At 41.5% G+C, this 25,476-nt stretch overlaps 2 protein-coding genes across 3 annotated transcripts in view; both read right to left on the minus strand.

The window, feature by feature from the left end:
- Positions 1 to 20,552, minus strand: part of ETF1 (eukaryotic translation termination factor 1) — a 29,469-nt gene extending 8,917 nt beyond the window's left edge. Inside the window, exons 1-2 of one of the 2 annotated variants that reach the window (XM_005209423.5) lie at positions 20,443 to 20,552; positions 20,178 to 20,281 (exon numbers count right to left, since the gene is read on the minus strand). In XM_005209423.5, the coding sequence (XP_005209480.1) occupies positions 20,178 to 20,263 (86 nt within the window). In that variant the 5' untranslated portion in view covers positions 20,264 to 20,281; positions 20,443 to 20,552. Of the gene's footprint in view, positions 1 to 20,177; positions 20,360 to 20,442 lie in introns of those variants that run through there. The other variant, NM_001076254.1, reaches the window with a different exon arrangement.
- Positions 3 to 20,171, minus strand: LOC132345822 (POU domain, class 5, transcription factor 1-like). The gene has a single exon (XM_059888896.1). It carries the CDS (start codon positions 4,051 to 4,053, stop codon positions 3,160 to 3,162), a length of 894 nt encoding a protein of 297 aa, XP_059744879.1. The 5' UTR covers positions 4,054 to 20,171; the 3' UTR covers positions 3 to 3,159.
- Positions 20,553 to 25,476: the final 4,924 nt, after the last annotated feature.

A 25,476-nucleotide genomic window follows, 5' to 3' on the forward strand; every position in this document is an offset into this window, starting at 1 on the left:
GGAAGAATAGCATTAGAGGTTTAAGTACTACATAAGTAAAGAATTACCATTAGTAAATGGAGTTAAAAGTGAGATGCCCCTAATATAGGAAAAATAAATCACTCTAAAAGTGACCATGAAGGTAGGGGCTATACCTCTGTAATTAAAGTGACCCAGAGCTAGAACAGTGTTCAGAATATGGTAGGTATATCAATCTTCAACAAAGAGGCAAGATTATACAATGGAGAGAAGCCAGTCTCTTCAGCAAGTGGTATTGGGAAAGTTGGACAGCGCATGTAAATCAATGAAGACACACCCTTACACCATACCCAAAAGTAAACTCAAAATGCTTTAAAGACTTTAAGACACGATACCATAAAACTCCTAGAAGAGAACACACGTAAAACCTTTTCAGATAACTCGTACCAATGTTTTCTTAGGTCTGTCTTCCAAAGCAACAGAAATAAAAGCAACAATAAACAAATGGGACCTAATCAAATTTATAAACTTTCACACAGCAAAGAAACCATAAACAAAACAAAAAGACAACATACTGAATGGGAGAAAATACCTGCAAATGATGCGACCAACAGTGGTTAATTTCCAAAACATACAAACAGTTCATACAACTAACTCAAGAACAAAAAACAAACACTATCAAAAAATGGGCAGAAGACATTTCATCAAAGGACGCTCAACACTGCTAATTATCACAAAAATGCACATAAAAATTACAATTTCCTATCACATAGAAATGCACATAAAAATTTCCTATCAGCCAGGATGGTCATCATCAAAAAGTCTACAAATAACAGATGTTGGAGAGGTTGTGGAGAAAAGGGAACCCTTCTACACTGTAGGTGGGAGGGTGTTGGTAAACTGGTGTAGCCACTGTGTTACAGTATGAAGGCTGCTTAAAAAACTAAATACACACACATGCACAGCCATAAAAAAGAATGAAATAATCCCATTTGAGGAAGAGAAAAGACATATCCTATCACTTAATGTGGAATCTAAAATATGACATAAATTTATTTACAAAACAGACAGACAGGAAAAAAAACTTATGGTTACCAAAGGAGAAAGGCGTTGGGGGAAGGCATAAATTAGGAATCAGAGATTAACAGACACATACTACTATATATAAAGTATCAACAGATAAACAACAAGGTCCTACTGTACAGTACAGGCAACTATATTCAATATCCAGTAATAAACCATAATGCAAAATAATATGAAAAAGAATGTATATATACACATATAACTATCAGTGAATGTATATGCTGCTGCCGCTGCTGCTAACTTGCTTCAGTCATGTATGACTCTGTGTGACCCCACAGACAGCAGCCCACCAGGCTCCTCCGTCCATAGGACTCCCCAGGCAAGAATACTGGAGTGGGTTGCCATTTCTTTCTCCAGAATGTATATATATTGATTTACAATCCCTTGTGGCTAGACAGTAAAGCATCTGCCTGAAATGCAGGTGACCCGGGTTCGATTCCTGGGTTGGCAAGATCCCCTGGAGAAGGAAATGGCAATCCACTCCAGCACTCTTGCCTGGAAAATCCCATGAACGGAGGAGCCTGATAGGCTACTGAACAACTTCACTTTCACACTTCAATTAAAAAAATATGACAGGTGTTTAGTTCTTTGAATGAATACCAGCTTTAGCTATATGTAAAGACAAAAGGCACTTTAAGAGGTACTAGGGAAACGTCTCATTCACCAAGGAATGAAGCAGGAGAAGCTTTGATAAAGGTGTGACAAGAAGACTGGAATTTAACCTTGAGTCCGTGGCAGAGGCTTAGAATCTGGTGGTTCTTCAGAGGATGATGCAATAACAGGATGGTGCAACAAGTCTAAATGAAATAGCAGTTTAATATCCTGGACCCCTCCTTCAAAATTCCAGGCTCACCACGAAAACTTAAGAACCACTAATTTAGCACCCTAAGTATCCTGATAATGAGAAACAAGTCTTGGATTCACATAAATATCCCAGTTAGGAAATCTCTGTCACACATACACCTTTCTCTCTAAATAAATGTACCTCTAAGTGTATTTTACATATTAATCACTTTTGAGTTTGATTAGAGAGAGAAATGCAGAGTCTGATTACCTCTGGGTACCCAAGCAAACTGAAGTTTCTACAACTAAAAACCAGGACAAAACCCTAACTTACGGAGGATACATCCCCAAGGCTTTGTCACATGGGAGCTCCCTTTTGAACAGCTACCAACCCCTCTAACCTTAATATTGATGCCAACTACTTATCTTTTTAACCTAGACATTCTCAAGACTTATTAAGTCTAGTTAAGAAATATTTAGTCTAGTTAAATATTTATTTCACTAGTTAATATTTATTAGTCTAGTTAAGAAATATTTTACTAGTTAAAATATTTTTTTTCTAATTTTATTTTTAAACTTTACATAATTGTATTAGTTTTGCCAAATATCAAAATGAATCCGCCACAGGTATACATGTGTTCCCCATCCTGAACCCTCCTCCCTCCTCCCTCCCCATACCATCCCTCTGGGTCGTCCCAGTGCACTAGCCCCAAGCATCCAGTATCGTGCGTCGAACCTGGACTGGCAACTCGTTTCTTACATGATATTTTACATGTTTCAATGCCATTCTCCCAAATCTTCCCACCCTCTCCCTCTCCCACAGAGTCCATAAGACTGTTCTATACATCAGTGTCTCTTTTGCTGTCTCATACACCGGGTTATTGTTACCATCCTTTCTAAATTCCATATATATGCGTTAGTATACTGTATTTATGTTTTTCCTTCTGGCTTACTTCACTCTGTATAATAGGCTCCAGTTTCATCCACCTCATTAGAACTGATTCAAATGTATTCTTTTTAATGGCTGAGTAATACTCCATTGTGTATATGTACCACAGCTTTCTTATCCATTCATCTGCTGATGGACATCTAGGTTGCTTCCATGTCCTGGCTATTATAAACAGTGCTGCGAAGAACATTGGGGTACACGTGTCTCTTTCCCTTCTGGTTTCCTCAGTGTGTATGCCCAGCAGTGGGATTGCTGGGTCATAAGGCAGTTCTATTTCCAGTTTTTTAAGGAATCTCCACACTGTTCTCCATAGTGGCTGTACTAGTTTGCATTCCCACCAACAGTGTAGGAGGGTTCCCTTTTCTCCACACCCTCTCCAGCATTTATTATTTGTAGACTTTTGGATCGCAGCCATCCTGACTGGTGTGAAGTGGTACACGGTTGCAAAACCACACTCGGACCACGTCCTTCTCCAGCCCGAGCTGCTGGGCGATGTGGCTAATTTGCTGCAGGGTGGGCTTCGGGCACTGCAGGAACATGCTCTCCAGGTTGCCTCTCACTTGGTTCTCGATACTCGTCCGCTTTCTCTTTCGGGCCTGCACAAGGGTCTCTGCCTTGCATATCTCCTGCAGATTCTCGTTGTTGTCAGCTTCCTCCACCCACTTCTGCAGCAGGGGCCGCAGCTTACACATGTTCTTGAAACTGAGCTGCAAAGCCTCAAAATGGCAGATAGTCGTTTGGCTGAACACCTTTCCAAAGAGAACCCCCAGGGTGAGCCCCACATCAGCCTGGGTATATCCTAGTGTGATCCTCTTCTGCTTTAGGAGCTTGGCAAATTGTTCAAGGTCTTTCTGAAGAGCTTTGATGTCCTGGGACTCCTCAGGGTTCGGTTCCAGCTTCTCCTTGTCCAGCTTCGCGGCGCCTGCGAGTGCGGCGCAGGGGTCCGGGGAGGCCCCCTCGGAGTTGTTCTCCACCCCGGCTCCCGCCTGGCCCTCGGGCTGAGGGGTCTCCAGGCCGCCTGGGGGCACCGGCCCCACTCCAACCTGCGGCGCACAGTAGGCCATCCCTCCACACAAGTCATAGGGCGGGGGGCACGGGGGAAGCCCCCACACCTCGGCTCCAGGCACAACCCCCGGCCCGATCCCCGACCCACCGGGAGGCCCTTGGAAGCTCATCCAGGTCCGAGGATCAACCCAGCCCGGCTCTGGCCCTCCCGGCCCATCGCCTCCACCGCCCGGCGGGGGCGAGAAGGCGAAGTCAGAAGCGAGGTGTCCCGCCATGGGGAAGGAAGGCACCCCCAAAATATTTCTTAACTTTAAGAAAATATTTTAAAAAGTTATCAAAATATACCAATTCACTTATCATTAATCAAAACACAAACCCACTTCACACCCAATAAGATGGCCACTATTAAAAATGAAGATCATGGCATCTGGTCCCATCACTTCATGGGAAATAGATGGGGAAACAGTGTCAGACTTTATTTTTTTGGGCTCCAAAATCACTGCAGATGTTGATTGCAGCCATGAAATTAAAAGACTCTTACTCCTTGGAAGCAAAGTTATGACCAACCTAGATAGCATATTCAAAAGCAGAGACATTACTTTGCCAACAAAGGTCCGTCTAGTCAAGGCTATGGTTTTTCCTGTGGTCATGTATGGATGTGAGAGTTGGACTGTGAAGAAGGCTGAGCGCTGAAGAATTGATGCTTTTGAACTGTGGTGTTGGAGAAGACTCTTGAGAGTCCCTTGGACTGCAAGGAGATCCAACCAGTCCATTCTGAAGGAGATCAGCCCTGGGATTTCTTTGGAAGGAATGATGCTAAAGCTGAAACTCCAGTACTTTGGCCACCTCGTGCGAAGAGTTGACTCATTGGAAAAGACTCTGATGCTGGGAGGGATTGGGGGCAGGAGGAGAAGGGGACGACAGAGGATGAGATGGCTGGATGGCATCACTGACTCGATGGACGTGAGTCTGAGTGAACTCCGGGAGTTGGTGATAGACAGGGAGGCCTGATGTGCTGCGATTCATGGGGTCGCAAACAGTCGGACGCAACTGAACGGAACTGATTAAAAAAAAAGTGTTACCAAAAAAAAAGTGTTGGCAGGATGCCGAGATAGGGAACCCATGTGCATTGCTGGTGATAATGTTAGATGGATATAGCCATTATGAATAACAACATGGCAGTTCCTCAGAAGGTTAAACAGTTACCATGACTCAGCCATTCCACTCTTAGGTGTATGCTCAAGAGAAGTAAAAGTGCCTTTTACCAAAGGCACTGTTCGTAATAGTTAAAAAGTAGGAAAAAACCCCATGTCCAACTAATGAATGGATAAACAAAATGTGGTATATCCAAACAATGGAATTATTCAGTAATTAAAAAAAAAAATAGAGTGCCAGTACATTATTTACATTATACCAATGAAAAATAGTAACAAAAGACCACACTTGCATGGTTCCATTTATACGTAATGTCCAGAATAGGCAATCCAGAGACAGGAGCCAGGGTGGAATGGGGAATGACTGGTAATGGGCACACGGGGGTTTCTTTTTGGGTTGAAAATGTTTTAGAATCATATTGGTGATCATTGCGGAGTAGTGAATAGTGCTTCCACTGCAAGGGGCATGGGTTTGATCCTTGGTTAGAGAACTAAGATCTGGCCTGGTCAAAAAGTTAAAAAAAAAAAAACAAAAAAAGTGCTATGGGAAAGACTCAAAATAGAACTTAGTAAGATATTTCCTTTAAGGTTTCTTAATCTGTAAGCTTACAAGAAAAGCCAAAGGATTTTCCTGAGAAGTGCTAATTTGTGTTTACCATTAGTAAAAATAATTTTATGTTAAAAAACTACATTACCCATTTTATTAAAAACAAGTAATATGAACTGAATTAGAAGTATAACCAACATATACATGGGATATTACAAGTCCCAGATGTGCCCTGACCAAATCTAATGGTGGCTTTCTTTATCTACCATTATAAATTGATCCAATTTCATATACCCAGACAAAACCCTAACTGAAAAAGATACACATACCCCTATGTTCATAGCAGCACTATTCACAATAGCCAAGATCTGGAAACAACCTTAACGTCCATCAACAGATGAATGGATAAAGAAGATATATACATATAGTACATATATACAATGAATACTACTCAGCCCCACCTCCTGCAAGAGAGAACAAAATAATGCCATTTGCAGCAACACGGATGCAATCAGAGATTACCATACTAAGTCAGTCAGAAAGACAAATGCCGTATATCACACCTTATGTGATAGTGTGGAATCTTAAATATGACACAAATGCACCTACTGACCAGACAGAAACAGATTCACAGACAGAGAGAACAGACCTGTGGCTGCCAAGGAGGGTGGGGGAGGGATGGAGTGGGAGGTTGGAGTTAACAGATACAAGCTATTATATACAGAAAAGAATATTAAAGAAAAAAATAAATGTATATACATATATATAACTTTGCTGTAGAGAAATCAAATTGTAAATCAACTATGTCATTAAAAAATAAATTGAGCCAGTTTATATTTTGAAGGCAAAAGCTGATCTGATATGAGCCAAAGTATGTTAAGAAATGTGATTGTTGTTTTACAAACTGTTTCTACTTGATACTTAATGAGTCTATAGGAAATTACTTCCTGAGATTCTTCAAGATCATGATCCTAAAGGCTATTATAAGTTTAATCATTACAAGTTTTAGTGTCAAAATGAAACAGGTGGGGGCTTTCTTTAGATAAACTGGATAGACTGCCAGAAAACACCTAAAACTTCTTCCTAATTGCTGAGTGTGTTAACTTCACATATATCCAATGTCTGGTGGAAGTCCACAAGAAAAAGAAATTAAGACAGATGGCTACAGTGTCAAGTCAAATAGGCTTATGTGCCAAGTGTCATAAGAAAGAAGGCAAGAGGCACAGTGAAAGGAACATCATCAAAAAGTAGAGAAAACCCCCAATATTAGCTTTGTAACCATAAGTGTTTGAAATCTGTAAGTGTCTGGAAACTATCTTCCTAGAATAAAATAATCTTCACAATGTGCATCTTGGTACCAGCACTGGAAAAGAACCTCATAGTTTTCTGCTAGTGGCAAAGTTCACAAGTCTCCTAGTCAGACAAGTTTTCTTTAGAAGGAGACAAGCTGGCTAGCAAGCCCTTCCACAATCAGGATAGTTGCTCTCAGACTGTCAACTAATGTTGTCTTCAAACCCAGCATTGTTTCTGTTGGGGTATCTACTCAAAACTTGGAAGGCTGGTTCACAACCTTTGTGATACTTTCCTCAATAAACTACAAGTAAATTTGTGAATTATGAACTACAAATCTGTGGTAAAGCATGGTGTGTGCTCTGCTGCCACCCCTTGGACAGGGGAGCCAGATATTCTAGTCAAAGCGGAGAATCAAACAAATTCATGATAAGCAGCTTTAGTGGTCACCATAAATACAAGCAATGATCATGAAATTAAAAAATCAGACATATATACAATTGTAGTGGCCATGTTCCAGTTTCTGAATTAGATGGAAAAAGAATTGCCAAATGAAACAATTTGGTATCTTCTATTACAAAACAAAAACAAAGCTCTTTTAGCAATCAACTGTAACAAACTGCTTTACTTCCAATATTTATCTTGTTAGGGACCTAAATTTCTTAAACACTTTTTGATAATTCCTTCTGGAGTTTTGTGAAATCTTACAGGCCAAAGAGGAGAAAAAGGAGTTTGCTCTAGGAGGGGCTGGAAAAATTAGGCAAGTAAATTTAACTTCAAACTTGCTTTAGATTCTAGGTGTCACCTTATTATATGAAACTATACAAGAGAGGGAAAAGTTGCAATCTGAGCTTTACTGACTTGTATTTGTTTTCAGATGAACAATTCTCAAAAGAGAATTTCTTTACCCTGGGGCTTTTGGACTCTTTAGGGACCGAAAGAGTTTAGCTACTTCTGAAAAGGGCTCAGTTGTAGGAAATGTAATGAGAAGGGGCTAAAAGAATAGCAGGGTGGAGGCTCAGAGATCAGAAAGCTAACAGGCAACAAACCCAAAGGAGGTAAAGTTTGAGGCTAAAGAGAATGCTGGAATAAATTAACTGAGGGGCTGAAATGCCTAAAGGAAGTCCCTAAAGCAGGATAATCACGTGGAGGACAAAGCAATGACCTTAAGATAAGCAGCTATTTACTTTTCACTGTGGATAGATTAAGAAGATAAGCATCCATTAAGCAACTTTACTGTATAGCACCAGAGTTGGGCAACCTTAAACTCACATCCATTTAACATCCTAGAAAGGACAGAGTAGTAGAGATAACTAAGAACATAATCTTGTTATGGAATTCCACTTTAAAAATTGGTAGATTTCTACGAAGTTGTTAAATATGAAGCCACTTAACAGTTAGTCTTGGCTTCTTACTCATTTTGAATTCTGACTAATGTTTAAGAAAAAACTGGGCTTCCCTGGTGGCTCAGACAGTAAAGAATGTGCCTGCAATGTGGGAGACTCAGGTTGGATCCCTAGGTCAGGAAAATCCCCTGAAGGGAATGGCTACTCCAGTATTCTTGCCTGGAGAATCCTATAAACAGAGGAGCCTGGTGGGTTACAGTGCATGTGGTCACAGAGTGTCACATATGACTGAGCGACTTTCACTAGTTTCCCTTTGGGCCTCTCTCTACCCAGTCTTGAGGACTTCCCTGGTGGCTCAGACGGTAAAACGTCTGGCTGTAATGCGGGAGCGGGGTTCAATCCCTGGGTCAGGAAGATCTCCTGGAGAAGGAAATAGCAACCCACTCCAGTATTCTTGCCTGGAAAATCCCACGGGCGGAGGAGCCTGGTAGGCTACAGTCCATGGGGTCACAAAGAGTCGGATACAACTGAGCGACTTCACGTTCACATTCTACCCAGTCTGGGGGAAACCTTTAGTTTCTGAATTCATCTGACACCACTGGGGATGAAGATACAAGGATTATTTAAAGAGATGGCCTCTACTTTAGTTTAAAGGCTTCATGATTTGTATGTTGGGTTTGATAACAGCAAATTAAAAGCTTTTCCAGGAATTTTATGACTGTCCAAGTGGTTAAGACTCTTGTTTCCACTGCAGGGGGCACAGGTTCAACCCCTGTTTGGAGAAATAAGATGCCACATGCCTCACAGAACAGCCAAAAGAATAAAACTTGGGGGAAAAAAAGGGGGGGAGCTTCTGGTTTTTAAAAATTAAAAACAGTTTTTCCAGGAAAAGTTTCCAAACAAAATAAACACTCCTTTACCCCCCACCCGCCCCTCAGGCAAGCCAAAGTTACTAAACCAGTTTGTGTAAACACCAAAATAAAACCAAGAAAGCTGAGTATTTCATTTGAAGTAGAGCAAAGAGTCCTCAAGGGAGAATGAAAAATAAAGCTCTCACTAAGGAGTTGCTGGCAGTGTAAGCAAACTACACCTTTTAATTTTAATAGTTTTCATCCATGCCTCTGCTTTGTCCCTATGTCCCTTTCCCCAAATCAGAAGGCTCTCATTCAAGTCAGTGGATTATGAGGCACACAGCAATGATTCACAGGCAGGCTGTAAAAAAGACACAACATACAGTGTGCTGTGTAAGGTGTCTAGGGGCCTCTGTTTTCAGACCCCTTCTTGTTCTCATCATTTTAGGGGTACATTCCCTTTTCAAAGAAGAATTCAGCAGTGCTTCCACTCAGAGGACTAACTTCTGAGAAATAAAACAGCTGGGAGACAGAAGGAGTAGTTGTAAATAGACTAAATACGGACAGTTAAACAAACTAGACACAACTTAGGAAAAGCAAGAGAATTTAAAGAGACAGCTGACAGCTTTCTCTTCCTGCATTCTCAAAGGTGACTGCTGAAAGAAAAGTTTCTCTCCCTAGAATGGGCAGTCAGGGGTAGTACCACCAGTAACTTATCTAATCCAAGGTTTCATGGCCCTTAAACACTACAGGGAAACATTAAGGTGCAGATTACCAGGACTGCAAGGACTCTAAAGAAGAAAACTCAAGGTAATCAGAGCAAAGCTTGGATTATGGGGTGTATGTTTATGTAGCTTTACAGTTAGCAGTGTTCCAGCTTTTGGATTCAGGAAGCCTGACAAAATGAAAATCTCAGTAGTCTTTGACTTGTAAAGATCTTACCAGTGCTTATCATTAACAATGCTTCAGAACACTTAAGAAGGCAGTGGCACCCCACTCCAGTACTCTTACATGGAAAATCCCATGGACGGAGGAGCCTGGTAGGCTGCAGCCCATGGGGTCGCTAAGAGTCGGACACGACTGAGCGACTTCACTTTCACTTTCATGCACTGGAGAAGGAAATGGCAACCCACTCCAGTGTTCTTGCCTGGAGAATTCCAGGGATGGCGGAGCCTGGAGGGCTGATGTCTATGGGGTCTCAACAGAGTCGGACACGACTGAAGCAATTTAGCAGCAGCAGCAGCAAGAACACTTTAGAAGAAAATGTGGCACCCACAAGCTTATCCACTGGCCAATTTGCATGAGAGCCCCAGAACCCTTGAAGAGCTTTCTGAAAAAGCAAAACAAAAATGCTTAGATACAAAAAGATCTCCTCTTCCTTTATGTTCTGATTCAATAGCTCTTGAAAAGGAGGAGTGAGGGTGGTAGCGATTATGGCTGAGAGAGTCTCAACTTTCAAATGGATTGATTTAAATAGAATCAGACTTTAATGCATAACTAGGGTTAAGAATCACTGTGTTTGGCTTCTTTTCTATGCCTTTAAGAAGGACCTCTCAGGCAGCTGAAGTCAGGGAGATTCCATGATCTCACCCCTTCTTAAAAGAAACTCAGAGCTCATCTCCTGCAGGTAAGCTGCTGTCATGTATCCTAGCAATAACATGACTACAATGAATTGTGATGGCTCAGATGTGTCCAACTTTTCCCAGCCAGAACACTCTCAAGTCACTACCATCCATCTTATCACCCCTACTTTCAGATTAGGGCGAGGAGCATTTTAGAGACTGCCTACTATCCTTTCTAGTTGGGATTTAAGAGTATATGCTCCCCAGGAAGCTATCATCTCAATGTTTGACGGAGATAAGCCTAGGATACGGATGGTCAAGGTTTCCCCTATCCCCTTTTCAAGCTCACAAAGCTCAACTTAAATTTCAGACACAGCATTTCTGGGATTCACTAGCCTAGCTGCATGGTAGGGATCCCAGCTGAAAATCAATTGGTTCCTCTCCAATTTCTACTATTTCTGTTATTTTATTCACTATGGCTTTTCCATTTTTCTTCCTTAACCAAATGCACAAAGCTAAATTTAAACTCTGAAACTAAAGCAATTTTTATGTGGGTTTAATATGGGAACATAATAGGACAGGGGTTATGAGCACAGGTTTATGACTGTCCTACTACCACAACCTGGGCAAATTAAGAGTCTCAGTTTCTCCTTACTTCACAAAGTCATGCGGATTCTATAAAACAATATATATCAAGTGCCTCGAATGGATAGATTGCTAAATGGTAACTAGATGGAACCTGATAGCTTCTTTTGCCCCACCCCCCTGTCCTTAAGAGAACCCAGAAAGAATTACGGGCACAGCACAGTTGTGGGGCAGAGGAGAGTAGCAACACTGTTAAGTGATGCTACAGACTTATTTGAATCTAAGCATTAAGTAAGCCTAAAGAGAGAGAGATAATAGTTAACTTTGTGGTAGGTGATAATCACCTTTACTGGGTTACAGGACCTGCCAAAATCTTCCAACAGAACAAAAGAACCAAGCCAAAACTCAGTTCAAACAATATGGTCAGAACACTATAAGCTGTTTTGGAATTCATCACAAGGGAGAAATACAGAAATTAATTCCCCTCTACTTCTATCTGGTTATCAGTCACTTCAAAGATTTGACCTGTTTTTCTCTTTAACCCAAAGAACCTGTGCTCATAACCCTGTGCTCATAACCCCCACCCTATTATGTTCCCATATTAAACCCAAAGAAAGTATGTTAGTTGCTCAGTCGTATCCAACTCTTTTGCGACCCCATGGACTGTATCCCGCCAGGCTCCACTGTCCACAGAATTCTCCAGGCATGAATACTGGAGTGGGTAGCCATTCCCTTAACCAGGGGATCTTCCCCACCCAGGGATCGAACCTGGGTCTCCAGCATTGTGGGCAGATTCTTTACCATCTGAGCCACCAGGAGTAATTTCCACCAAATAACTGTGAAATAACACTTCTTGAAGGCAGAATTCATTTCAGCACTGAGTACATGCTTAAACATTTGAGAATGAATAAATGGTTAATTGCTAACATAAGAAACAGGGTCTTCTTTATACAGTCTCTTCTAAGCAGACACCAAGGGTTTTATTCTAAACTATTAAATAAAATACCAGTTAAGAGTTTGCCAATCTTTGGAGAAGAACTAACATGTGCCTGAAAATGACTAATCATCTCTGCTTTAGCTTCACTAAAATGCTCAAACCATCCCGTCAGTCTTTTACCTAACAAAAATGACACTTTCAGTATCTTATTTTGCCACCTTTAAACTGGCTCAACCCCACCTCAAACCTGCTCCTAAATATTATCTATGATGCAGGTAGGAGGTGGGTAGGGCTGCTTTCTATAGAGAGAGCTTACAGAATACCTAGAGGATTCTGTTACTCTTCAAAGAGGCTAGACAGAGTTACTGGAAACTGGTTTTGTGCTACTGACCTCAGGATCAGATGCCATTACCAGATGGACAAGGACCAAGATATGAACACACCAAAACATTAAAGCAGCCTCTAACCTAGAAGACACAATAACTCAAAATGTCCCAATATTTTGCAGAAAGTAAAGTTTACAAAAGGCTCATTTTAGTGTTTTATCCTCAAAAGCATTAAGATTACTGTACTCTAAAACAAAACTATGTATCTGGTGGAGTATTTTTTCTACAATTACAGGAATTTACTTTGTCATAAAAGGGAAACTAAAAACAAACAAATTGACACAGTGGAATATTCCACTAGGGAGCAGCAGAAGCTGGAAAATTTCTCTAGCATTCTCACATCAGTGAGAAGCCAGGAGATAGCAATCACAGCCACCATTAGGGAGCAGCTAACCATCAAGGTTCTACACGGGGCGAGAAAGTCCACTTCTTATCTTTCTTGGCCACTATGCAAGTACTTTTCAAATAAAACAAAAGCCACAGCGTTCCTGTTAATCTTCTTTCTAATACACACATGAGCTTCTGGGGAAGGATTTAGAAGTAAGTTATTTCCCTCGCCAATGATGCTCATTAAGAACAAACATGTTCAGTACCCAAGTTCTTCCTACGGTAGATTTGCAAACAGCATGCCTGTTCCCTTTTATCTTTGCTCTCGAGTCTCTGCACATCTGCTCCCTCTAGTAAACTGAAAATCTCCTTGGACAAGAATCCTCCTTTCAGGAGAGAATAGGAGATGTTTCTATTCAGCAAAAGAAAAATGTTTCTATTCAGCAAAATCAAAGAGCAAGGCAGTGCAGTATAATAGTTAGGACCAGAGGCTCTGCAATCAGCAAAGTGGGAACAGAATCTAGCATTGCCCCTTGTTAAGACTGTTATATTAGCAAAGTTAATAAATCTCTCAGCACTGCAAATTTTTTCATCCATGAAATGGCAGTAATAGCTTTTTTCATAGAGCCGTTGTGAGGAGTCAAAATATATGCTCTTCAACCCATCTTCAGGAAACTACTTTCATTGCTTGATTGAAACTCAATCTTTCTTGTCCATGAACTTCTAACCCTGTCTTTCCTGAGGATCCTTCTTGCTTTTAAGTAGTCATAAAAGCCAGAAAATGGGATGGCCAGAAAGGAGGAAAACACTTTTTTTCTTCAGTAAAAAGCTAAAAATATCTAGAGGTATTCAGAAATTAAAGTTTGGGGATCAGTACATTTTCACTACTTGCAAACTAGTGTTGGGACTGTCACACTCTGTTACCAGTGAGGCACATATATGCAAATACTCTGCACTATTTCAATACCCTGACAGCTTACCAACTATCAACCAACACAAAGCTTTTGAGTCTAATTTTAAGCTAACTGGCTTTTAATCAAGAATGAATGTCAATGACCATTTCAAAGTTGCAGATCAGTTACAGCTCCACTACATCAGTGTATCAAAGATACTGTATCAAACAATGCCCAAAGTAACATTCTCTGACAACATTCACCTGCCTTGTCTAGGAAATTTGCCCAAGTAGTTAAACAATATCTCCATTTTTGACCATGTCTAATACCTCATTTAAGACCCAAATAATCTGCTTACACTACACCCCCATCAACATGTACCCTGTTATTCTGAGACCGGAAACGGATATCATCACTCCAGGGTTTTGTGTCAGACCATTTTCTCATGGCGTTGCACAATGCTTCCCTAAATGTATAAATATCCAACCTACAGCAGATGTTTGATGGAGCTTGTAAGCTGACTAGTTAATAGTAAAAATGTATCTGTGGGCTTCACTTTTCATATACTTAGATGTGAAATTGGGGAAAAAAGTTAGAAGGCCACAGACATCAAGAAAAAGACAATCTTCTGTTTTGACTAGGATCATTCTTCTAAAGAAAACCTTAAAGGATAAAACGAATAAACAACTTCAAGGGTTAAAATAAGGACAAAGTGAACATGTAAATACTTATAGGATGGGTATTACATACAAATTAAGTAGATAAAAGAGAAACAGCACTAGATTACAGCACAGAAAGCTTGACCAATCTATCAATGTGAAAGACTCAAGTCTGTGTTTATCCTTGTATCCCCAAGAAAAACAATGAAATTATGGCTCTTAATCAAACTCAATTATGTTTTGTTAGAGGTGAGAAAAAGAGCAATGATGCTTTATCTTGATTCACTCAGAGTCAAAGAAAAAGATACCTGTTCAGGAAGAGGGGGGTGGGGGGGGGGGGAAGGAAACTTTCATTACTACCAAATAGGCAGTATTAAAAGGAGGCTGTTATGAGCAGGAACTTTATTCATCATGCTCTGAGGACAGCTGCCCACAGAAAAACCTTGTAATTTCTAACCTGGTGGGAAGCATCTTGAACCCCCTCTAAATCCTTTCTCTTCCTCACTAAAGCAGGCTGCTGCAGACACTCCTATAGAATGTATCCTAGAAGAAGGTTCTATTCTGAGATCCCTGGAGAACAGGGTGGACTAAAAAAATTTCTGCTGCCCAAGTTCAGAGATAGATGGTTTGTTGCAACAGTAGGCCTAGGGAAAAATGGCAGATTTCTTCTGACTCTTTAAATAGGGCCTGAAGCCATTTAGCCCTGCTGCAAAACCCACATTTTAAGTTTTCCCACAACCAAACTCAAAACAAGGGCCCTCTGCTAAAAGGGTCCAACCAGTGTGTGTGTTGGGGGCAGGCAGGTAGGGGGGACACTGGAGACCTACACTGCATTCTGCCTTAAACAGTATTCTAATTAGGTTACGCTTGCTTACCTAGGAATGTGTCCAGAGCAAACCTTCCTTTCCTGGAAGGATAAGTGTATCTGCTATTACAATAAGAAGTCTGTCAGGAGTTGAAATTCAAAGAGAGTAATTGTCCATCAGGTTCACAGTGCACAGAACACCATGCCAGAATACAACGGCTGTTAGGACTAGTTTTGAGTTGAGGCAGGCAGCCTAATACACTTGGAGTAGGCTGAGGAACACCACCACACCCTATCAAATATACTCTTATCTGCCCCTCTTCCCTTTACCACCTCAACAGACCCAGACATGTTGGTGGCATCTATATTTTGACCACTTTGTGGGAAGTCACTGTAGTTTGTGTTCTACACTCATCTCTTCCCAGGAAATTAAAAATATTCTAATTCTTGACTTTTCTCTAGTGGGGTCTTTTACCTGTGTAACTATCAGAGACAAGAAAAAGGCAGGAAAAGCCAGAAGAGATGATGAAAAACACCTTCTTTAAGAGCCTGAATATCCTGGTATCGGTATATGAAAAACTACAAAGTATCATTCTTGTTACAGCCACCTGTAACTATGATGTGGAGAACTAAAAACTAAAACCACCTGAAATTCATTGCTTTGAGACCATTCCAAGAATCCTTTAGGTGAATGTTCTACTAATCAACAACTTCCACTTAGGGAAGAAACCCAAACACATTTTACACACTTTAATTTATTCAAATCATATCAACAATTTACCTATATTCTATTTAAAAACCCGTTCATTGATCTCATAAAAATACTAACTTTTAATTCAATATAATGTGAGGAATTTTCTGGAGATTTTGGTCTGTCCCTGGCTTTTAGAAAGCTCCTAAAAACCTTAGAATTTCCTGAGATGGGGAGTGTTTTTGTTATTATTCATAAGGAGTCCCCAAGGAGCATACCTGAGTTTATGCCAATGAAGTGACTAGGGTGGGGCCCCTAGGCATAATTAGGATGGACAAGTCACCAGAAAGACCAAATGTTTTGAGGGCTGAACTTTCAGCTCCATTCCCAGATCTATGGGAAGGGGTAGTTGCAGAGTAATCTATATAAAATTCCTGAACAAGATTTAATGAACTTCTGGGTTAGTAAACTCAGGTGGCAAATTCCAGTTTCACAAGGACAGAAGCTTCTGCACTTGGACCCTTACAGACCCTATGTACCACTTCATCTGGCTGTTCATTTATATCCTTCATAACATCCTTTGTAATAAATCAGTTAACATAAATAGTTTCCCTGAGTTTTTTGGACCCTTCTAACATATCATTGAACCCAAGAAGTCACAGGAACCCCCAAGGCCCAGGCTTGCTTTGGCATCATATGTGTGGGCAGTCTTGTGGGATCTGATAGTAACTCTGAGTAGTGTCAGAATTGAATCCAACTGTAGGAATACCTTTTTGGTGTCCAGTGAGACTTGAAGAACTGCTTGGTGTGGGGGAAAAAACCCCACACATCTAGTATCAGAACTTCTCAGAGGAGAAAAATTGTCCCATCCTGCTGTGCATCCTGTGTTCCCACCCCTACTCCCACCCATATATATATCTGGGGGCAAGAAAGACAGTCATGTAAAGTCAGGCAATTTATTTCCTTCAAGGTATCTACAACTTATTTTTAACAAAAGCTTTAAAAATGTCCCCAAACCACAGAAGACTCAAATGAAGCTTAGAAAGTGCCCTGATCTTTAAACATGGGTTACCTGACTGAGATCTGATTATATATGAAATATATGATTCCCTGAGGAAGATAAATGAAAAAAAAAAATTCTAATACTCACAGACATAATTTAGCCCAGATTCACCTTGTCCATTCCTTGGTTATATTCACCACTGTCCTTGATATAACAGGCTCTTGTTATGATTTTATTACCTGAAAACTACAAAGCTTCCAACACTATTTCTGGGGCTACCTCTCGCAGGCTCAGAAACATTAAACAACCTAAATTTGCCACTTACCTTTCTTCTACATACTTCACCTGATTTAGTTCCTTATTGAAAATATCTACAATCATGGTTTCCATCCACATGGCCCTACGTTGTTTTGGCTTATGTACACATCTGTCCTCATTTAAGCCAACTATGGAGAATACACCAAGAGCAATCATAAACCAGGAAGAACTACAATTAATTTTAAGTGGGACCTATGTATAGGAAAAGAATTAGCTGTTTTTTTTTTTTAACTAGTATACACAGAAACCAACATTTCACCGGGCTTATACAAAGCTAAATATGTATGTTCTATCCAACATAAATTCAAGTTATATGTATAACACTCCTTTTAATTCAGAAAGTATGACAAAAAGATAATACCTCTTGCGAAGATTAAGTAAAATAATGTATTGCTTAATACAGTGTGTATAATATGCTAAGTGCTTAATAAACTAATGTGCTTAGAAACTTCACTCTGTTCAGATTTACTTAATCAGTGAGTCTATTTTGCAGGTGGTTTTCCTTTAAAGCTACATTACCTTGGGATCATATATCAAGATAATCACATATTGGCTATCTCAATTTCAAGATTACTCTTATCCCAGCATACCTGAAGAGCCAGTGTTAAAAACAAACCAATCTCTGATTCTCATGCCCAGAATTGATGGGGGGCGGTTGGGGGGGTGGAGAAGAAATCTTCATTTCCAAAACAATTCTACTCATCTACCACTGTTTCACAATCTAGTACTAATAACCATGCTCGAACACAACCTGTTTTCTCCTGAAACCCACAACTTGCCCCTGCCCCTTAAACATCACCACAAATAGATTTATTGTACCATCCAGTTTGTGCTTAAAATCAAAAGTCCATAACGTTTCTCAATGACTATTTTAGCATTAGGGAACGAAGGAAAAACAATTCTCACTGCACATTGTGATAATCTAATGAGTCTGACTAATATAACTCAGCCATAATACAATCTTGCTATTCTCAAAAAGAAATTGGTATATACTAAGAAATTTCTGAGTCAAACAAAATATACATATGACTCCCTTACTGATACCTAGCAATGGTCAAGAATTTAAATTGTCATGGGATCAGGATATAACCAAATCCTGAATAAAAGCAAAGTAGGACATGATTATCAACCACGTTGTTTATAGGACAGCTTAACCTTGTATAAAATGTTAAAACTTAACTACCACTTGCAAGAAAAGTTGTGCGTAAGAACCTCATTTTTAGCATGCTTTAAACTTTACCTAAGTTTGTTAATCAAAGAACTAAAGCCTTTAAAAGCTTCAAAGAGGAGCTTAAAAGTTTCAAGTGGCTAGGTAACATGGCTAGGAACAAATTTAAGAATTAGCTCCCTCCCTTAAACAGTATAAAGGAATGCTGTTACTTATTTAGCAGTAACAACAGCAATCTAGAAAAGTCATACTCAAGTGAAGGATTCAAGCAAAACAACATAAGATGCTAATGAAACAAAAGCATATGGCTAATTCCTGGTAGTGCATCATAATGGGTCATGATCTATTATATTATCCCTCCTGTACAGTGTTCTTATACTTGGGGAATAATTATTCTACCATGTGGCATAGAATCATGTGTTCAAGTTCTGGGAAGATTATATTAACTTTGTCTGAATAATTCTATTAAATTCAAAGAAAAACAAACCTGAGGAATGAAAAATAAGCTGCCACCTTCAATTTGTACCAGAGAAAGTGAGCAAAAACTCCAGTAACTGAAGAGCATCAAACTTTCAGAAGTTTCACCCCAAAGAGAACTGTCACTAATTAAGAACAAAGCACAATGGCAAAACTGTTAGCCTTGGGCTTCAATGGAACTAAGCATACTTACTTTATAAAGCAGTAACTACTATGAGTTTGATGAATCCCATCATTGTAAATCTGCCCACCAAGAACAAACCTGGGTCAGAAACCAGAATGTCCAATCCATGTAGTGAAAACAACTTTCAACATGGTCCCAGACAAGACACTCTGCTATTCTAAGAATGCTCAGACATACAAATATGTAATGTTCCATAAACTTTTTCCTTGCCACATAGTAAAAAGTTTCTATGACTGGCAAAAGAACAAAGTAATAAAGTGAGAGAACAGATATACCCCTGACACACTCTCCCCTAAACAGTAATTTTTTTTTTTAATTTTAAAAGAGCATATAAAGTTAGTTTTAAACTAGTTCACCCTTCCCACAATGGACACACCTAACAACTGCTTCTCAAAATTTACCAAAGAAAACTCAAAGCCCACCGACTCCAGTTCTGAATTTCAACAAGCATTAATACACTAGGCACCTCTACCCCAGGAGTTCCAGAGAGAGGCCAAAAGGGAGCCTGTTCATATCAACAACCCCATTAATTCGGATTTCTCCTGTATATACAGATACACAGCTGTCAGCCTAAACCTCTCCTCCGGCGCACACATTCCCTGTAACAGCTAAAACCAGGAAGCTAAAGGGTAATTAGAGGACTAGGAGGAAGTCATCTTGGGAGAATTGTAAAACCCAGAGAAATCAGAGGAAGTCAGAAAAAGGCTGTCCTTGACTACCTCTCCTTCCCGCCCCATCCAGACTTAATCCCACCCGGATCTCAGAAGCCCGGGAGGGAGAGGCCATTTTAATGAGGCTTGGTTGAAGAATGTAAAGGAAGGGAAAGAGGAAATCAGGGAAGGGCCTTTGTAAAGGAAGGCCTGGCCCTTTCCCCCAACAGCACCCGAGTTGGGTGGCAGCATCTGGAGCTCAAAAAGGGAGGTGCTGGATTCAACCGCCTGAGAGAGGTACAAAAGTAGCAGTGGCCTACCACGAGGGGGTCGAGTGGTCCGAGTACCGGGAGCAGGACCCCCTGGCCCCAAGAGGGAGAACTGCCCCTTCTGGGGCCAACAGCGTAGACCCTCGCCCCTGGGACTGAAGCTACTACCCAGAGGTCCAGAAGGCGGGAGTTGGCTAGTGCCTGGTTCTCCTCATTCGGCCATGCGGCGCGGGGGCGGCCATCCTGAGGGGGTCCCGGAACCAAGAGGGCATGGGGGGGCCCAGACGCGGAGCTCACCCGCGGGCCGCCTCCAAGCTCTTAATGAGCTTTTTGATCTTCCAGATCTCCACGTTCCTGTCGGCAGCACTGGGGTCGTCCGCCATCTTCTCGCCTCCTCCTCCCTAGAGCGGCCCGGCGGGGCCCGGAGACACCAAGACCACAGAGTTAGCGCCGCCGCTGGGGCAGAGCGGCCCCCTTCCTTGCCACCCCCGAGAGTCCCTCCTCTTCCCGCCCCGCGCGGCCCGCCGAGGTGGTAGCTGGCCTTTCCCTCTCCCTGGCTTACCTAAGGGCCCAGTCCTGGGCGGCAGCGGCTGCTCCTCCCCGGCGGCGGGTCCGCGGCGGCGGCTCTGACGTAGGACACCGGCTCCCTCTCTCCAGGCAGCTGCATGTGTTGCAATCCGCTCACATGGGGCCTGTGACATCACTTCCTCCGCCAGGGGCTGAGTGGTAGTCGGCGGGCGGAAGGGAGGGGGCCAGCAAGGAAGAGGGGGAGCTCTGCGCGCGCCGCGACTTTCCATTGGCTGTTTGGGCCGTGGCCTACAAAGAACCCGCCGATTGGTCTCATCTGGGGCCGCGCTGCCTTGTGAGGTAGAAGCCGGGGGCGGGGAAATACCTCCTTCCTTCCGGTTCGGAGAGCAAAGAGCAGGAAGCGGGCGGAAGTAGGTGAATCTCGCGAGAATTTACTCTAGCCCTGGCTGCCTAAACCTGGAGTGTTTCTTAAAGGGCAAGGCGCGTGGGTCGTTGTCTTTTCTCTCCCACGTTCTTGAATGGAACGGACTTCTGAGGGTCAGCGACGCATTTTTACTTTCGAGCTGGGACGAGCGGTTTGAATTGCGTCTGAGAAGTCTCAAAGAAGCGCCTCACTCTTTGCTACTTCACAGCTGACGAAGCGCTTGGGTCTGCGTGCGTCACGGCTCCGCGGATTAGTGTTCAGAAGCTCGGCCAGGGTGTCAGGATTAGGAAATGTCTCCCGGGTAGTCCAGCACCCCGACACCCGCACGGGCAAAAGTAGCACGTTCCTTCCCGGCCCAGGGCTAAGAGGGGTTCTCTTTGGACCTGGAACTTTATGGGGAAGGGGAGAAAGCAGGGGCTGCCTGAGGTTGAAGACATGAGGTATCTGATACCTTGAATGGTTTGATTTGAGCTGTGGAGAGTGAAGGTGGGGAGAATGTTGAAGGAACGTGGGCAGCTGTCTTTGACTTTGGAGTTGTAGTTGGCTACTTTATGTCTCCACCTCAGCTGGAGTCATTCAGGTATTTGGGCCCAAGCTGTGTGCCAGGCCCGAGTTTCCTGAGAAGAGCCAGACAGATAACAGTGCCTACCTTCGTGGTGCTCTCAGTTTAGTTGGATTTATAGCCGACTATGATTTTATACGTTTGTGTCATGAAATAATTACACAAATACATAAACACTTCAGAGGGGTGTGAGTATGTAATGAAAGAGGAGTGAGTGAAAACTAGAATGAAACCCAAAGGTGAATAGGACTTTGTCAAGAGGGAGCATAACGCATTTCAGAAATCGCAAAAGCTCGTGTTCTGGAGCAAGGTTAGTAATTTATGTGAGAGATAATTTGTATCTTAGACTAGGGTGATGACAGTACAGCGAATGATATTTGAGGGTTAGAATGGTTAGGGCTGGATGATAGGTTGGATGAGGAGGAAGAGCAAGAATGACTCCCAGAGTATTGAAATGGCTAGTTTTACTTAGATGGGGAAGATGAGCAGGTTGTGGGGGATTTTTGAAAATTTCTTCTGCTTAATAAATCCGAGATTGTTTATGAAACAAGCCAGCGGTGGGTGCTCAGGTGGTTGCATTTGTGTGAGCTTTGAATCCTTTTTGCGAGTTATCTCAACTTTATCCACACCTTGGAAATGGGGCTTTTACTCCCATTTCGTAGATTGGGGAACTCACGCAAAGAAAAGTGAAAGGAAGTTGCTGAGAGTGAGGACATTGACTCAGGGCAAGTCTCTCCCCCAGCAAATGAATTCCCAGAATGGAATCGCTTCCATTTTGTAATTTTTACCATATGTTCACTCATTATATGTTATTGTACTTCTACTGTGTGCCATTGACTGTGCTTAGTAGTGGCCCTTCTTAAAGTCATAAATACTGCTTACTGACTGGGTGTCTGCTGTGTCCCTCCATTTTCCTTACTTCATTCTCTTTGCCCCAATTGTTTTTATACTAGTTTGCCTTGATTTTCTTTTCTTGCTCATTTCTGTGTTTATAGTGTTGTTTTAGGCCCATGTGTGATGGCTTTACAGATGTTCTAGACTAGCTCACAGGCTTGCTTTTCTGTTTTATGCTGAGGTAAGCATGGTGATGGAGAAGGCAATGGCACTCCACTCCAGTACTTTTGCCTGGAAAATCCCACGGACTGAGGAGCCTGGTGGGCTGCAGTCCATGGGGTCGCAAAGAGTCGTGCACTACTGAGTGACTTCACTTTCACGCATTGGAGAAGGAAATGGCAACCCACTCCAGTGTTCTTGGAGAATCCCAGGGACGGGGGAGCCTGGTGGGCTGCCGTCTATGGGGTTGCACAGAGTCGGACACGACTGAAGCGACTTATTAGCAGCAGCAGCAGCATGTACCTTTTGCCCATCTGTGTGTCTATAGAAAAATGTCTATTCATGTCTTCTGCCCATTTTTTCTTGGATTTTTTGCTATTGGTTTGTTAATGTATTTTGGGAACTAACTTATCAGATACATGATTTGCAAATATTTTCTCTGATTCAATGGGTTGCTTTTTCATTTTGTTAATGGTTTCCTTTGCTGTGCAGAAGCATTTTTTGTTTTGGTGTCGAATCCAGTAAGCCCAAAATTGATGTCAAAGAGCTTACTGTCTCTAAGTGTTTGGTTTTGGGTCTTACATTCAGGTCTTTAACTCACTTTAATTTTTGTATGTGGTGTAATATAGTGATCCATTTTCATTCATTTGCTTGTGGTTGTCCAGTTTTCCTAGCACTGTTTATTGAAGACACTGTCCTTTACCAATGAGGTCTTGTTAAAATTAAGCCAGTATAAAGTACAATGCATGCGTGTGTCTTTGTGTGCTCCTTCACTTCAGTCGTGTCCAACTCTTTGTGACCCCATGGACCACCCACCAGGTGGCTCTATTTATGTGATTCTCCAGGCAAGAATACTGGAATGGGTTGCCATGCTCTCTTCCAAGGGATCTTCCTGACTCAAGGATCGAGCCCTCCTCTCCTGGGTCTCCTGCATTGCAGGCTTGATTCTTTACCCATTCAGCCAGCTGGGAAGACCCCTGAGGCATGTTAAGGAAGTTAAAACGCATGAGTTCACAAAGACACCCAAGAAATTTCACTGGTCTCACCTTTGATTAATACTACAAAACTAACTCACTTTAAAAACCAGTTCTTTCCCATAAGAACTGTACTTCAGGTTAACTAGTTACTTGATATGAGGGGAAGTGTCTCACTGTAGAGGTATTCCATATAAAAAATGAAGAAAAAATAGCATAGTATACCTTTAATGAAATTAAAGAACTAGGTAATGATCATCAGTGACTGCTGACATCATAGAAGAGCCAACCAGAATTGTATACTCTCTGATGAAAGTATATACCACCCAATCTTGTCCAAAAGCTTACCCTGAATCAGATCCACAGGGGATGAAGAACATGTTGATGACATCACAGGAGTGCCATCAGTGAAATGTAGGATGTCAGAAGTTGCAGGACAAATACATTGCAAAGTGGAGGAAAAAGCAGCATGGAAAACCTTTAGTTCAAAAGAGACTTATGGGACGTATCAACCAATACAAGCTGTGGGCTTTACTGGCTCCTGACTCATTAACAGTTGGAAAAATTATGGAACTTCCCTGGTGGTCCAGTGGTTAAGACTGTGCTTCCACTGCAGGGGGCACAGGTTCAATCCCTTGTCAGAAAATTAAGATCTTGTGTGCCCTGTGGTGCAGCAAAAAAAAAAAAAAAAAAAAGTTATGAAACTATTGGGAAAATTTGAACATTCAGTTTTGCTATTAAGGGATTAATTTTTTGATGTGATCATGATATTGTTATATTTTATAGAATAATCCTTTTGGAGGTACATACTGAAATGTTAGAGTAAAATTATGATTTCTGGAATTTGCTTCAAAATAATCCAAGGGAAGATAGAAAATATTAAAAGCTGTAAGTTCCTCAACATTAAAAATTTGAAAAATAAAGAGTGTAAGAATTTGAGTGAAACAGCCAGTGTGGGCTGAATGGGGAAGGCTTCATGAAAGAGGGTAGATCAGGGATAACTGAGAAATGGAAAGGCAAGACGGGAGATAGCTAAAGGCAAAGGGGACATGGATCAAGGGTTATGGCTTGAATTCAGCAGTTAGACTAGTAAGGTAGATTGATTTCCCATTTAAGAAAAATTTATGGTTCTTAACCCCCTTTTCGTCAGATTCCTTCAAGAAATCATTCTTCAAGAAGTGAAGAGCAGTGGACCATTTCCCCAGAAAAAAATAGTATTTGCAATCTTGCATTCTATAATCAGTGGTTTCTGGGTCCCTGAAGTCACTCACGTGGACTTTCCATTTCCCAGCCATTGCCCCAAATATCTACCTTTTGGGTCAGGGGCCACAAGCACCTGTTTAGGAGCTTATTGTTTAAGTGGAACATTTCCTGTTTCCTGAGATCTCCTGTGAGTTAAACTTGTAATTATTAAAGGTTGGTTCAGTTGCAGTATTCTCTCTAGTGTGAAAATTGAGTTTCCTAACCTATTGCAGCAGAAATGGGATTGATGGTGGTACATTGTAATTAGGTTTAACCATATGAGATTGGTACTTGACTGGTTTTGACCTACTTAAATGGCTGTTTCAGTGTTTCTTTCTATAACTGCTACATTGTCTGCTTCACTGATTGAATAATATAGGTTGCTTTGTAGCTCCTTTATCCAGGGCTTTCACTCACTGCATCGTTCTGATACCAGAGGAAAGTAAAGACATACCCTTATAAAACAGCCTTAGGACTGGAGTATGGAGTCACAGTGGTATCTGAAATACTGAAGGGTGTTTGAAGCAGTTTGTTTTCAAATTTTGTTTTCACTCCCAGTCTTCTCATTAATCATCTGCAAGAACTTTTTTTCTTTACTGCTCCTTCTTGCTACAGAATCTCTAGTATAAATGTTATACTTAAAATTAAGCCACCCTTACAGATTACTTAACGGTAACTTAATGATGAAATGTGGAGCAAAGCACAGACATAATATTGTTCTCCCTGGTAACTGAGGCACTGATAAAGACAAAGTATTCCTACCAATAATGTGTACATGACTCTCAGCAGGAGGAAATTACCAGGTGAATCCAA

The sequence above is a fragment of the Bos taurus genome, chromosome 7, assembly GCF_002263795.3.
Source record: "Bos taurus isolate L1 Dominette 01449 registration number 42190680 breed Hereford chromosome 7, ARS-UCD2.0, whole genome shotgun sequence".
Lineage (NCBI taxonomy): Eukaryota > Metazoa > Chordata > Mammalia > Artiodactyla > Bovidae > Bos > Bos taurus.